Genomic DNA, 14524 nt, shown 5'->3' on the forward strand with positions numbered 1-14524 from the left:
GGCGAAGGCAGCATACTCATCGGAGAGGCCTTGAAGGCAGTAGGTAACCAGATCGGAGTCGCTCACCGGAGCTCCGAGAGCAGCAAGACTATCGGCGTAGCCTTTAAGCAATTGAAGGTAAGCAGTCATAGAAAGAGTACTTTTCTTGCCCAATTGATGCTTAGATTTCAGATGAAGAAGATGAGCTTGAGAAATTCCGGCGAAACGAGCTTCGAGGTTGAGCTAGAGATCGCGAGCATGAGTGTAGCCGATGACGTAAGGCAAGACGGAATCGGAGAGTGTGGAGTTGATCCAGATGAGAAGCTGATACGTCTAAAGATGCACAACTTAAACCTTGCACTCAAATATCATCGCTGGTAATATAGTGATCAAGCAAGGGTCATTACCCGCTGAAGATTGTTCCTAAATTGCTAATCAAATGTCACAAACTACTCTAAACTATGCTACTGAACAGTTAACAAAAATAAATTAATTAACTAATCTAGACTCGATGGAATTTTCTGAAAATTTTACAGGACACTAAAGACGCATTGAGTAACACGTATACAAAATTTCAGAACAATCGAAGTTGACTTGATATATTAAATAATTTACAAAAAACTGAACACAGAAAGATAACGAAGCAGAAACAGATTTTATAACTTTAAAACTATTGATAGAAAGGACTCATTCTCCACCACCAAACACACTCAATCATATCAAAGCTCAGTTATGGAATCTTAATTCTCAATTGAATTTACCCGAAGTTAACTCACAAGCTCGAATTAACCCTGTTAACGTTAGTGATCCGTGGGGATCTCTAGTTAGCTATAAATAAAGAGAGAGAGACAGAGAGAGAGATTTGACACAAGATGTATAGTGGTTCGCCTCCGCATGAGCGGGAGACTACGTCCACTTGAAAGCTTATACTAGTGTGTCGAGCCTTGCGGCCTAACAAGATTACAAGGGATGTAATGTGATTGTGTTTAAGTGAGAGGAGGCATTCCTTTTATAGATGAAGGAATGCTTCTCTTTTACTTGTTCTTCGATGTGGGACAAGAAACCACACTATTCTAGTCTATTTAACATGCAGAAAGCTATGTTATGGAGGCATGTTGGCAAGGGCGGGAAGGTGGCTTCCCGGTGGCGGATTTGCGACTTCCGGATACCGCCGCGTAGCCTGAACATAGGGCTATACGATGCATGTCTCGGTTGGGCCTTGCCATGTCTTGTGGGTGTCCCAAAGTGGGTGTTACTTATGCTTGGTGATGTAGCAAATCCTCCATATTATTGGAGGTATGTACAAGTCCCCGAAGTCCCCTAGTAAGAGTAGCTTCTTGGTTGGGGAGTTATAACCACGAAGTCATTAAGCATAAGTAACCGGGCGGCACGGAGCCCCTACAAGTCCCCGAACTCCGTAAGCAAGAAGGGACTCGTTAACCTGCATAACAAAAACAAAAAGCAGGCATACGTAGAATGCTCGTTGCATTGAGCAACAAATGTGAATTGTATGGATATGCGTTGGCATATAGAAACGTATGGGGTGCGTGATTCATGTAGATGTATACACGCGAATGGCGCTGAGTACGATCGATTATGACGTACAAACTGGAGAGCGCGTATGGCCGTGTGAGCATATGGATTGCATATGATAAATGTGTGATGCGCACAAGGAGCTGTAAGTTGCATGAGCGGTGCGAAGGTAAGCGTTTGTAACGTGTAAATGATGAGTACGTGAACGCTTGTGTTGGTTTGGTTGTCGCTCGTATTAATGGAACGCGAAAAGAATTCAATTTGTCGGGAGCGACAAATGGTAGAAGAATTCCATGTTCCATTAACGTGTGGTGTGTCGAGTAGACATGAATGTGAAGATTGGGAATGCCGGGAAGGCGTGAGCGGGAAGCTCGAGGATTGCCGGGAAGGCATGAGCGGGAAGGTCGAGGATTGCCGGGAAGGCATGAGCGGAAGCTCAAGGGGGATGAGCGGAAGCTCAATGGGGTGCCGGGAAGGCATGAGCGGAAGCTCAATGGGGTTGCCGGGAAGGCATGAGCGGGAAGCTCAAGGGGGATGAGCGGAAGCTCAATGGGGTGGGCCCCTGCTAGGCCCGCTAGAGAGTCCCCGACTCCCCAGCCATGACGGACCTCCGGATGGTCGGTAATTTGTTTGTTGAGGGGGAGCTGCACGGAGCAGAGGGTGTTGGGTAGCGATCCCAATCTTTAGTACCCAAGCGTCGGGGTTAACTGCCGGATCAATGGCTGCCGTAGGCTGTGTTAACTAGTCCCTTGCTGCAATGCCGCGTAGCGGTCAGTGCTATTATGAGGCGTTGCCTTACCGCGTGGCGGTTTGGTCGTAGACCGTAGACTCGTAAAGTTTGTATCTGCATGAAAAAATGACAAAACACACAGAGCAAGCATGTACGATGTAGTAAAGGTGTTAATAACACGCCGTAGGCATGCGTAAGGGTTATAGAGATATGTATAGTCATGGCATCGGCGGTAGCTCAAATTGCAATAGCGTAAGAGATAAGATGTAGTGACTTATCTTATGCTGATAATGTTCGTCAACTCGTAGTTGAGGTTGAATGCTCAATAGAAATAGTTGAATGTCCTTGAAATAAAATATATGAGTAATATGTAGATTTGTAAAATCAACATAAATAATTTGCATATGTACTTTGATAAAATTTTAAACAAAGTGTACAAGCAAATGTGGTAGTTGACTACAAACATATTGAATATTGGCAATTCTGTTTTGAATTTTAGATTGGCAGGAAGCAAATAGAAGTCGTTACAAGTAACGATGGTTGAGGCATGGCAATTATGCATGACTGTGGCAATCACTGATGTAGATGTTAACTATATGGCACAAGTGAGGTAGCCTTTGACATACAGAATATGCAGCGGTGACGTGCATGGTTGTGTGAACATGAATATGTACTCATACCCCTACATGTATGGTAATAAGCATGAGATTGTAATGGCACCTGGGCGGTGGGGGTACATACATATATCATGAAGTTGACTATGCACTTGAGATTATAGATTCCATGAAGGAATATGTATGTGAAGTAGAGATGGCTATACAGACCGCTTGTCAGCAAGTAAATGAATATGCATGTGCAATAAAGTGGTAGCCGACATGTGCATGTGTAGACATTGTAAGCATGTGGGGCATAAAAGGCCTAAATTCCATACATGGCACGTGCATGCTTGAATCCCATCTATCAATAACACTACAAGAAAAAGGCTTATTTGCGACACTTATTTGCGACGCGAGACGCGGCCCTCGCAAAAGTCTTTAATTTTAGGCGGAATTAAGCGCCCAAAGTTGGCGCCAATATATTTGCGTCCCCCATTAAATGCCGTCGGGCACACTGTCGTAAATAGGTAGAAAATAAGGAGGTTTTGCGACGGAACTCAAAACACGTCGTATCAGCAATAAAAAAAAATAAAAAAAAAACTGAACAACGATCTAAATCAGTTCCCATCCCGTCTCCTATAGCTAGACGGCGTGCAAGACTCTCTAAATCAGTTCCTAACCCGTCTCCTCTAGCTAGACGGCAAGACTCTCTCTTTCTCTCGCTCTCTCGTTCAAAGCTGGTTCTTAGCAATCCGGCCTCAGTTTCTATCACGACTACAGAATCAAGCAAGGTTTGTTATTGCGTTTATGAAGGTTTAAATTGATTGTAGGATTATTGCTCGTTATACCCTAATTTCCCCCTTTTTCTTTCAGGTCTCTCTATCACTGCCCTAAATTGGTGATTTCTGTTCGTCTCAGTCAGGTAATGTCATTCAATATATCGCTTTTTTTGTTTTCTATGAACTAGGTGAGTCTTCTTTTTGTGATTCCTCTAGTGTGAATTGATGAGGGTTTAGTTAGTGAGTCGTCTATGAAAGGGGAAGGTTGTGATTCATCTTTGTTGAAGACATTCAATTTTGTGTTTGCTGTAAATTCCCAATTGCAATTTGTAGTGACTTGGTATGTGTGAACCCATTTTGTGCTTCTGAAATTGAATGCGAGAAAGTTAGTCTTAAGTTTCTGGATGCATCCAACACTTAATGATCATTGAACGTACTGCCTCAATTTTAGTACATTGCAAGTTGCAGAGTCATTGATTTTTCCTCATATGTTATGATTTCAGATTTACACATATACTTGTAAGTTTCTGGGTCCATCTTGACAGTGAACTTGCATCTTGTTTCCGTTGATCTCCGACAGCGATTTGCTTTTCTTCGCTCATTCTCTCTTTGCATCCTTAAAGATTTTGTTTTGATAACTAAAAGTTCTGTAGGAAAAAAAAAAAGATGGCAGAACTACCATAGATATGCTTGTGTTATGGGAAAGCCTTCATGCCCTCTGACATCAATCACTCATGCACTATATTCCTTTGGTACCAAAGCAACATAACCAACTATAGGGAAATTCATATTCGTGTTAAGTGGCTGTGTTTATGTCATGTCATTTTTATCTTTTTCTGGCTGTTCTTTCCTCTTTGGTTTGCTGCCAAGCTATTCTTTGCTGGGTTGCTTTTGTATTTGGGTGGCCTGATCAATTATTTGAGTGCTACTGCTGCTTTTTTCATCTTTCGCTGCTATTTTGGTTTTCTCTTTTTTTGCTGCTGCAGCATTCTTCACCTTATGCTGCTATGTATCTAAAGACTTAAGAGGGTAGAGACTTGACATGTTTTTGCTAGTAGTTATGTTTCTCCTTTTCTTCTTTTTTTGTTTTTTTTTTTTAGTTTTTGTTTTCTTTTGTTTTTGCTATGTTCTGTCTTCTTGTATAGTTGTTTTGTTAATAACCATTGATAAGTTGTTGCATTAATCTACCTGATCTATGTTGTATATATGAAGAACAATTGAAGCTAGTTTTCTTATATAATGGTCATCATCTGGTATCTCACAGTTGTATTCATCTAGCTCTTTTTTTTTGTTTTGGTCTTTTAGGTGAAGAAGAAAAGTTACAACTTTGATGCACTATTATCATCGCTAATTATTCCTGGGATTGGTCTTGGATAGGTATTCTTAATATTGAAGAGGTGCCTATAGTTCCTTTTTTTTTTTCTAATGATATGACAACATTGTTTGTTGTTTTTTAATTTGATATGCTGCTCTGCTTTGGTGGTCAAAAAATATACATGTATATAAACATAACATAGACCTTCTTTATCTGATCTCTTTTTCTTTTCTTTTTTTCCATTTCTTTCAAATTGTTCTTTGTCTTGTTTGGCTTAGATGCTTCCTTATTCTTAATCAAGCAAAGCTTGAGTACTACCATATAACACTTCCAAATAAGTCAGTAGTTTAGTTTAGGAACAGGTTATCAGGAACTTGACCATTGCTTGCTTATAATAAACTGATATGGGATCTAAAGTCCATTGACAATAACATTAAAATTGAACCACAGAGCAATTCTTGGAAAAAAAAAAAAGTCAGTAGTTTAGTTGTTGCATATGCTTGTTGTTTCTACATTTTGCTGCATTTTATTTTCATGCTACACATTGTAATTGTTTGTGTATTTTACTTTGCATATACTAATATAATTACATGTCTAGGATACGTATTGTACTTAATTGGAACATTTGCAAGACTAACAAGGAAGGTGTAGCATTCTCTTGGGAGAAAATCGTAAGTATCTTTTCTATTTCATGTACGAAATTCTCTGTTTTTCCATGCTTTTGTTTGGTCTGCTCTGTTTTTCTATGGTTAAATGATTAATAAATATGTTAAAAAAAATCTCTGCACAAAATTGAAGTTTTTGTACTCCTAACAATGCAATGTAAACATAATTTACTGAATTTAGTTCCTACAGTAAGAATTTTCTTAGGGTTGTGTGCAGTAAATTACAATGCCTATATCTCTATGTGTGTGTGTGTGTATAAAGCATGTTACATAAATTATTAATGAGTATTAGTCGGCCTTATTGATTACAAGAGATAAAATTAACTTATATGCCCAGTTTGATAGATAGTTTTTTAAATCTACATATATATATATATATTTATACATACACTTAATATATATATATATATATTTTTTTTTGGATAACAAGTAGGAGAATAAACATGGATAAGAGTTGGATTGATATACGAGAAACGGACTGGCATAAATATGAAGATGGAGTTGATAGTTTTTTGGAGTTTGCATTCGCCAACAGCGTTGATCCAACAAGGATAAAGTGTCCTTGTAAGCTATGTCGCAATCGCTATTTTAAGTCTAGGGAGGAAGCAAGAGAGGATATACTGGTAGACGGATTTTGGGAAACATATAGAATATGGGATAAACATGGTGAACCTTCCAGACCTGCGGCTGCATGCCAAGGTAGTGGGGTTAACTCTGATTCGGTCCTCATTGATGATATGTTTGGCATGATTAATGAGGCGATTGGGATTCCCACTGCAAATCCTGGTCTAGGTGATGATTTTCCGGTAGAAAGTGAAAATGTTGAGGGACCAAATGAGGAATCTGCGAAATTTATTAAATTGCTCAAAGATGCAGAATGTCCCTTATATCCCGGTTGTGAAAAGTTTACAAAACTGTCATTCATTGTTCGACTATTACACTTGAAAGTTCTTTGTGGATGGACAAACAAGTCTCTCGATTTATTGCTGGAGCTTTTAAAATCTTCTTACCCTGATGGAGTAAGCTTACCAGATTCTTTTTATGAGGCTCAAAAGCTGACTGCTGACTTAGGCTTCACATACAAAACTTGGGATGCATGTCCTAATAATTGTATGTTATTTAGAAATGAGGATGAGAAACTTCAAAAATGTGCTATTTGTGGAGAATCTCGATATAAAGAGTCTGAGCATGATTCTAATGACCAGCAGAGTGGTAGAAAAATTCCTGCAAAACAAGTGAGGTACTTTCCTTTAAAACCACGTTTACAGAGATTGTTTATGTCTTCTAAAACTGCTTCCCTTATGAAGTGGCATGCAGAAGACCGGACCAAAGATGACGTGCTAAGGCATCCAGCTGACAGTCCTGTGTGGAAAACACTAGATCAAAAGTTTCCAGATTTTTCTAGTGATAGTCGCAATGTTAGACTTGGGTTAGCGGCTGATGGGTTTAACCCATTCCGAACAATGTCCATAGCTCACAGTACATGGCCTGTTGTTCTAATACCTTATAACTTGCCGCCTTGGATGTGCATGAAGCAACCGTTTTTCAGTTTGTCAACGCTCATTGATGGCCCGAAAGGACCTGGAAATAAAATTGATGTATTTCTACAACCTTTAATTGAAGAGCTAAAAGAATTATGGCATGAAGGTGTTCCTACTTACGATGCCTCAACTAATCAGATGTTCAACTTGCGTGCCATGTTGTTATGGACAATCAACGACTTTCCGGCTTATGCAAATTTATCAGGTTGGAGCACTAAGGGTGCTAAAGCATGTCCTTGTTGCAGTAAGAATACTAAATCTAGTTGGTTGAAACATGGGAGGAAGTATTGTTATATGTGTCACCGTAGATTCTTACCAAGGAATCATAAATTTCGAAAAGATAAAGTATCTTTTGATGGCAAGCAAGAATGGGGTCGAGCACCAAATCGATGTTCTGGGACTGAGGTGAAAAGACAATTGCAGAATGTACTTACAGAGTATAAGAAGGAAGATCTTCGAAAGAGGAAAAGAGAAGAATTCGAGAACAAAAAAGGTCAGGATGAACACATTTGGAAAAAAAAGAGTATTTTTTTTGAGCTACCATATTGGGAGCATAATTTAATTCGTCATAATCTCGATGTTATGCACATTGAGAAAAATTGTTTGGATAATATACTTTGGACATTGTTGGGAGTTCCGGGAAGAAGTAAGGATAATTTGAAGTCTCGCCGTGATTTAGAAGAATGGGGAATTAGGGAGCCTTTACATCCTCAGCAACGGGGTTCTAATAAAGCATATTTATGTCCTGCATGTTTTTCCATGAATAGGGACAATAAGGATATCTTTCTACAAGTTTTAAAGAGAGTAAAACTTTCAGATGGCTATGCGTCAAACATATCTCGACGTGTTCGCTTAAAAGAACGTACTATCTCGGGTCTCAAGAGTCATGATAACCATATATTGATGCAGCAATTACTTCCAATAGCTGCACGAAGAGCACTCCCTAAGAATGTTGTTGAAGCATTGATTGAGTTGGCTAATTTCTTTAGGCAACTATGCTCAAAAGTAAACAAACCATCTGATTTGAAAGATATTCAAGAAAGAATTGTTCTTACACTTTGTCATCTTGAGAAGATCTTTCCAATGTCATTCTTTGATATTATGGAACACTTGCCTATCCATTTAGCTGAAGAAGCGTTGCTTGCGGGTCCTGTACAATTTCGGTGGATGTATCCCATTGAGAGGTATGTAAATACATTGCTTCAATCTTTGTATATTTTAAGCCTATATAATATTAACTATAGCTTGTCGGTATATGATACGGATACTTTTTTAGGTTTTTATTTACATTAAAAGAATATGTTCGTAATTTTTTTATGATATGATAACAATAGTTTTTATTTGGAGAAAGTTTTTAAGTAATTTGAAGTCAACTATTCATGACAACTCATCAATTATTAATTATGAACAATTATTTTTCATTCTCATTTGTTTATATATTTTTATTTTTTTACATCAATTCATTTGTTGATGGATTAATTTGATTCATTAGAATGTATTTCTATTGTTGTGGTATAAGGTTTCATTGCAGATTTATGGCACCTAAGAGAACAAAATGTATGTCTATGGAGGAGTTGATTCCACCTTCTCCTGTGAGACCAAGAAAGGGTCAGTCGCAAGCACGATCAACTAAACGTACGTCTGCTTCTGGTCAGTATAAACGGCCTAGATCTAATACTACTGGAAATCAACAAGAAGTTCAATTGGAGACACCTACAGCTACTCAATCAGAGACATCGCAGCATCATGTGTCTGAAACTAGTCAGGAGGAGCCTGTTACAACTCAATTACATGATTCAGGTTGGTTCAACTTTAAAAAGTTTTATTTTTGATGTGTTTTTCTTTTTCTTTACATTAGAATTAGCTAGAAAATATGTCACACCAAACTTGTATCAACTTGTAACATAGCTTGAAGCTTAATTGATGTAGTGTGCGCGCCTGCTAGTTCTTTCTGCCATTTTCCAACAAAAGAACAGAATAGTTGATTAATTACTTAAGGAAACTAGGAGAGGGTTTGAACATACAGTAGATAGCTCAAATAGATTTTGATTATGTGGCGTAGGTATAACTAGTAAAGTGTCTTTTGTTTACTATAACTATGGATCAGGTCAAATTACTCAAAGAGCTAAGAAAGGTAGAGGTGCTGCTTGTGGTATGCCTGAGTGGGGAACTGGAAAACTAATTCATATTGAGTTTGATGCTAACTGGATGCCTATTAGTGAAAATGGGAAGGGATTTAGTTCACAACTTGGAATTTTGGCGCGAGATGGAGAGAAGGTTCCTCTAACATATACTTCATGGAATGCCATGCCAGACGATATTTTGGATGCCATTTGGAAAGATGTCAAGGTACAAAGAAATTTCTACTACCTGTTTTAAACTAATCTTTATATTTTGTTTTGATTCTTGATTAATACATAAATTTTTTGTTAGGATAATACTGATGTTCCGGATGAGTATAAACAACATTGCTTAAAGGTTGTTGGTAGTAGATGGAGGGACTGGAAGTGCCGAGTCAAGACACAATGGTATGATAAATATGAAACGGATGAGCAGCGATTAACATTCATTCCTAGTCAGGTTGTTGGAGAGCAATGGAAGATATTAGTAAAGTATTGGGGTCTTCCGCAAATAAAGGTAAATTGATTAACTGAAATTATTTACTTTAGATCAAACAATACAAAAGAGTTAAGTATTGGTGTATGAGTATTTTTGTAGGAAATGTGTGAGACAAATAAATCTAGCCGTGCACAAGGAGGAGGTGTCCCTCATAGGACCGGTCGAAAATCTTTTGCTAGACTACGAAAAGAGGTATGTCTAGTATCCCAATAAAAGTACCATATATATAGAATCAATGCCATAATTAAGAATACTTGAATATGTCTAATTTCTTTTGTATATGGTAATGTATATGAGAATATGTTTATCATCACATTTTCTATTATCAGACTAAGAAATGTTGTTGCTTCCTTTTTTATTGGCTATAGATGATGGAGAATGGAGAGAAAACAGATCGTGTCAGCATGTTTGTCAAAACAAGAGCAATGAAAACAAAGGATGATGATGGTCAACCAATTGAAATTCATGATGAGGAGGCTACTGCTGTTATTGTAAGAAAAATATATTTAATTTGCATAATTGTATTTATATAATGAATGATATTAGACGTCTATGCACTGTGTTTTAATTGTATGTTGTTTAATTGGTTTAGTCCTTGACCACCTTCAATTCTTTATCAAACTTTTTTTTTTTTTTGGTTTCTGTTCTCTAATTCTTTGGTTTTAAGCTACTTGGTATGATGGGTAGAATAACAGTTATTATCGGCATTTTTTGTGTGAAGGATTTTGGCTTGTTTGTTATGTTGGTTATGTTTCCTGATGTTTATAATTAAACTTTGGTCTTAGTGATTATATTTTTTAATGAAATTATATTTTGTAGAGTCAATTCAATGAATATTTGGAGGAGAGGCCAGATGAACAAGATAATACTTTTCGTGAAGAGGTATTCACTAAAGTGATGGGAGAAGATGCACATGGACGTGTTCGCATGTATGGAACAGGTGTGACTCCATCTCAAGTGTTTGGTAATTCCAAAGCTTATGAGACTAATGAGAAAAGGACAATTGAGGAAATGGATAGAAAATACGAGGAAATGGAAAAGAACTATCAGACAAAGCTAGATGATCTTAAATTGAGCCATGAATCTCAATTGGGAGACATGAAATTAAAGTACGATGATGTATCGAATCGTCTCAATCTTTTGATGTCTCATGTTGGTATCCAAGTAAACCCAAGTGGAAGTACAAGTGAACAAGTATGTTTTTATTATTTTTTGTTTTTGTTTATCTTCTTCAAGATACCTAGGGTATAGCTTTTGTTATTTATTTATTTTTACTTATAGCTTTCATCTCTGTTGACTTTCATGATAAACTATAAGGTTGGAAATAAACGAATTCATCATCATTATAACAAAAATAATTTTATTATTTGGCTGAGTATATTGATCAATGGGTTTTCTTCTCATTTTTCCAGGTTGGAGAAATATCTAGGAGTTGATGCTGGAAGTACAAGATGTTAATAAATTTTACAATTAGCATGCTACTCTAAACTAGATCATTTTGTTTAGTATTTTGACTACTACTGTATTTGCAGCGACATTTTAGTTTGTATGACTCAAGGCATTTGTTATACAATTATTATATAGATTACTCTTTTGTATCATTTCAACTGCGATGAATCTTAAAGTTTATTTTGGTTATAAAAAATCAATTAAAATTCTCAAATTGAATTTATTATAAATCATTTGTAAAAAATTAGACACAGACTTCTTGCGACGGGAAAATTATAATAACCAGTGTCGCAAAGACTATTTACGACATTTACATTTGTCGGTAATAAGTATCGCCAAAACTAATTGCAACATGAAAACATTCGTCACAAAAAGATGTCGCAAAAAAATTACATTTTTAACGACATTTATATGGCGTCGCAAATATCTTTTTTGCGACAGACCTTCACGTGGCAAAAAAGAGTCGCAAATATCTTTTACGACAGACCTTCGCGTAGCAAAAGAGCGTCGCAAATTTCTTTTGCGATGCACCGTAGCGTGGCAAAACCATGTCGCATATATATTTTGCGACGGACTATCGCGTAGCAAAAAGGTGTCGCAAAAAAAAAAGTAAATTCGACGGAATTTTTACCGACGCAAAGTCAACCGTCGCAATTCCGTCGCAAATAATTAATAGCGACGCGAGTGACATGTCGCAAAAAGTGCTCGATTATTTGCGACGCGTTTTTTAACGACGTTTCTTTCCCCGTCGCAAGTCCGTCGCAAATAACCTTTTACGACGCTTTTTGCCTCTTTTACAACGGGTTCTTAACGTCGCAAAAAAACGATTTTTTTGTAGTGTAATCAATTAAGAGTGTGCTGTAAGTGGCTATAGGTTTATGCATATGGAACACATAAATAAGCGACACGTGTATTGTAGTTATGCACCATCAGAGAATATTATGTACAGAAGTAAGCATGATAGACGTGGTCTCATGTAGTCCGCACAGGTAGGCATATATTGCTTTGACCCTTATTATGATTATTCTATAAGTCAAAAATAGAGGCTGAACGAGTAATTGATAACTACTGGTTTTTGAAAACTTATCTCGTTGTCAGCTTGGCTGAGATTCTTTGAAGAGCTGTCCAATAGTTCGAGGACGAATGCCCAGATGGGTGTCAAGGCTAGCCAAATCAAGATCCTTCTTATGTTTTTGGTCGAGTCATGATAGCTGGGTCTGCTGCAAAATTGTAAATGAAGGCAGTGCAGCGACCAGAGCACAGCGGGAAAGCTCAGCGGGGGTCGTCCGGAGGAGAATCTCGGCGGGGGTCGTCCGGAGGAGAAGCTCAGCGGAGGATATGGCCGGCGGAGCGGAGGTGCCAGAACTAATGGGCGGTGCTCGGCGGAGTTGGCTAGCAGAGATGCTTTAGCGAGCTGAGGTGGTCAGCGGAGGCAGGATTGGCTAGCAGAATGGGGTATTTGACCACTGGTGCGAAGAATTTGACCGAGAGCAGAGCAGTCCACCGGTGGTGCTGGTGCTTTGACGAAGAGGATGATTGTTGATCGTGGGTGCCCATATCAATTGCAGTTTGACGTTTTGTGGCCGGCGGAGGCTTGGCTTGCGGTGGCAGCGAAGCTTGCTGGCGCTTTAGTGTGCTAGCGGTCCGTTTCCGGCGGAAGATGGTCTACTGGTGGTAGCAGTCAAGCTTGCTGAGCGGAACTTGGCCGGCGGTGGGCTGTAGCGGTGTGTTTAGCGGTGATGCCAGCAGTGAGTGTCCGCCAGTTGGGTTTGCCGCTGGTGGAGGCCAGCGGTGTCATTGGAGATGCTCATGGAGCTCAGCGGAAGAAAGTGCTACGGGTGGAGCGCAGCGGAAGAAATTGCCGCTCATGGAGATCAGCGGAAGAAAGTGCCGCCCATGGAGATCAGCGGAAGAAAGTGCCGCTGATGGGCTTAGCTGAGCCGCTGAGTGCTGGTGGCAGATGGTGGTCAGTTGAGATGCCAGTGGAGCTCGGTGGGCGCTAGCTGAGGACCTCGGCGGAGCTTGCCTAGCAGCAGAAGCCTGGCGGAGCGGAGGTGATGATTAAAGATGGGTTTGGGGAACTCATGGTGCTGAGCGGAGAAGAAGCGCTGTAGGTCGTGGGTGTGAAGAACAGATCTCTGGGTGTCCAGAGTAAATAGCCGCCCAAATTTTTTTTTTTTTTTTTTATTTATTTATTTTTTTTTTTGTGTAGTTGGCGTTGACCAACCCTGTCATCGTTGACCAGACGTTGACCAGACCCTATGGGCGTTGACCGCTTCCCCTGGCGTTGACCGACCCCGCCGGGCGTTGACCAAGCATTGACCGCCCCATATGTTGGTGTTTTGAGCAATTTCTGCAAATTTTGACCACTCCTTGGGCGTTGACTACGTGTTGACCGGCGTTGACCAGTGTTGACCGGCCCTCAAAGTGCAAATTTCTGCACATTCTGCTCTAGTGGTACCACTGGAGTGATGTTGATCATGCCTTGGCAAAAGTTGCCGCCAAGAAATATTAATTCAAACATGCATTCACTGGGAGCCGATGATGACTCAAGAATGATGATTAAACCAATGATTTTGAAGTAGCTCAAAGAAGGAGGGAAAACTTTCTTTGAGTTCCGCTAAGCAGACTTAGCTCACGGTAGGTGACGAAGCCATTGTGTTGGCTTCCCACAGACGGCGCCAATGTTAACGTTAGTGATCCGTGGGGATCTCTAGTTAGCTATAAATAAAGAGAGAGAGACAGAGAGAGAGATTTGACACAAGATGTATAATGGTTCGCCTCCGCATGAGCGGGAGACTACGTCCACTTGAAAGCTTATACTAGTGTGTCGAGCCTTGCGGCCTAACAAGATTACAAGGGATGTAATGTGATTGTGTTTAAGTGAGAGGAGGCATTCCTTTTATAGATGAAGAAATGCTTCTCTTTTACTTGTTCTTCGATGTGGGACAAGAAACCACACTATTCTAGTCTATTTAACATGCAGAAAGCTATGTTATGGAGGCATGTTGGCAAGGGCGGGAAGGTGGCTTCCCTGTGGCGGATTTGCGACTTCCGGATACCGCCGCGTAGCCTGAACATAGGGTTATACGATGCATGTCTCGGTTGGGCCTTGCCATGTCTTGTGGGTGTCCCAAAGTGGGTGTTACTTATGCTTGGTGATGTAGCAAATCCTCCATATTATTGGAGGTATGTACAAACCCATTACCCTTTCTTAGTTCCTCGTTAAGTGAATACAAGCTCACCACTTAATCTATTTCCAATTATGCAACCTAGACACAAGCTCACTAAGTTTAACATATCAAAATCATTAAGCAA

General features: G+C 39.4%; 2 protein-coding genes across 3 annotated transcripts; both read left to right on the forward strand.

Moving 5' to 3' along the window:
- The first annotated feature begins 3455 nt into the window (after window positions 1-3455).
- LOC133729885 (uncharacterized) lies at window positions 3456-8463 on the forward strand. Its single transcript, XM_062157512.1, has 6 exons — window positions 3456-3629; window positions 3712-3760; window positions 4923-5014; window positions 5531-5603; window positions 6028-8322; window positions 8415-8463. The coding sequence occupies exons 5-6, from the start codon at window positions 6041-6043 to the stop codon at window positions 8461-8463; spliced, it is 2331 nt and encodes a 776-aa protein (XP_062013496.1). The 5' UTR covers window positions 3456-3629; window positions 3712-3760; window positions 4923-5014; window positions 5531-5603; window positions 6028-6040.
- Window positions 8448-11367, forward strand: LOC133725289 (uncharacterized). Of its 2 annotated transcripts, XM_062152499.1 has the most exons (7): window positions 8448-8938; window positions 9246-9487; window positions 9572-9775; window positions 9857-9949; window positions 10126-10248; window positions 10577-10951; window positions 11170-11367. In XM_062152499.1, exons 1-7 carry the CDS (start codon window positions 8632-8634, stop codon window positions 11191-11193), a joined length of 1368 nt encoding a protein of 455 aa, XP_062008483.1. In that variant the 5' UTR covers window positions 8448-8631; the 3' UTR covers window positions 11194-11367. The 2 variants fall into 2 exon arrangements, with proteins under 2 accessions (XP_062008483.1, XP_062008482.1); XM_062152498.1 differs by lacking the exon at window positions 11170-11367 and having other exon boundaries at window positions 10577-11062.
- Window positions 11368-14524: the final 3157 nt, after the last annotated feature.

The sequence above is a fragment of the Rosa rugosa genome, chromosome 1, assembly GCF_958449725.1.
Source record: "Rosa rugosa chromosome 1, drRosRugo1.1, whole genome shotgun sequence".
Classification (NCBI taxonomy): Eukaryota; Viridiplantae; Streptophyta; class Magnoliopsida; order Rosales; family Rosaceae; genus Rosa; species Rosa rugosa.

Bases quoted from the DNA above. Each gene is read 5' to 3' on its own strand.
- LOC133725289 (XM_062152498.1), top strand. From the start codon at position 8,632: ATGTATTTCTATTGTTGTGGTATAAGGTTTCATTGCAGATTTATGGCA. The intron at 8,939-9,245 runs GTTGGTTCAACT...ACTATGGATCAG, and splicing joins AACTCAATTACATGATTCAG to GTCAAATTACTCAAAGAGCT. The intron at 9,950-10,125 runs GTATGTCTAGTA...TATTGGCTATAG, and splicing joins TTGCTAGACTACGAAAAGAG to ATGATGGAGAATGGAGAGAA.
- LOC133729885 (XM_062157512.1), top strand. From the start codon at position 6,041: ATGGATAAGAGTTGGATTGATATACGAGAAACGGACTGGCATAAATAT. The intron at 8,323-8,414 runs GTATGTAAATAC...ATACTTTTTTAG, and splicing joins TGGATGTATCCCATTGAGAG to GTTTTTATTTACATTAAAAG.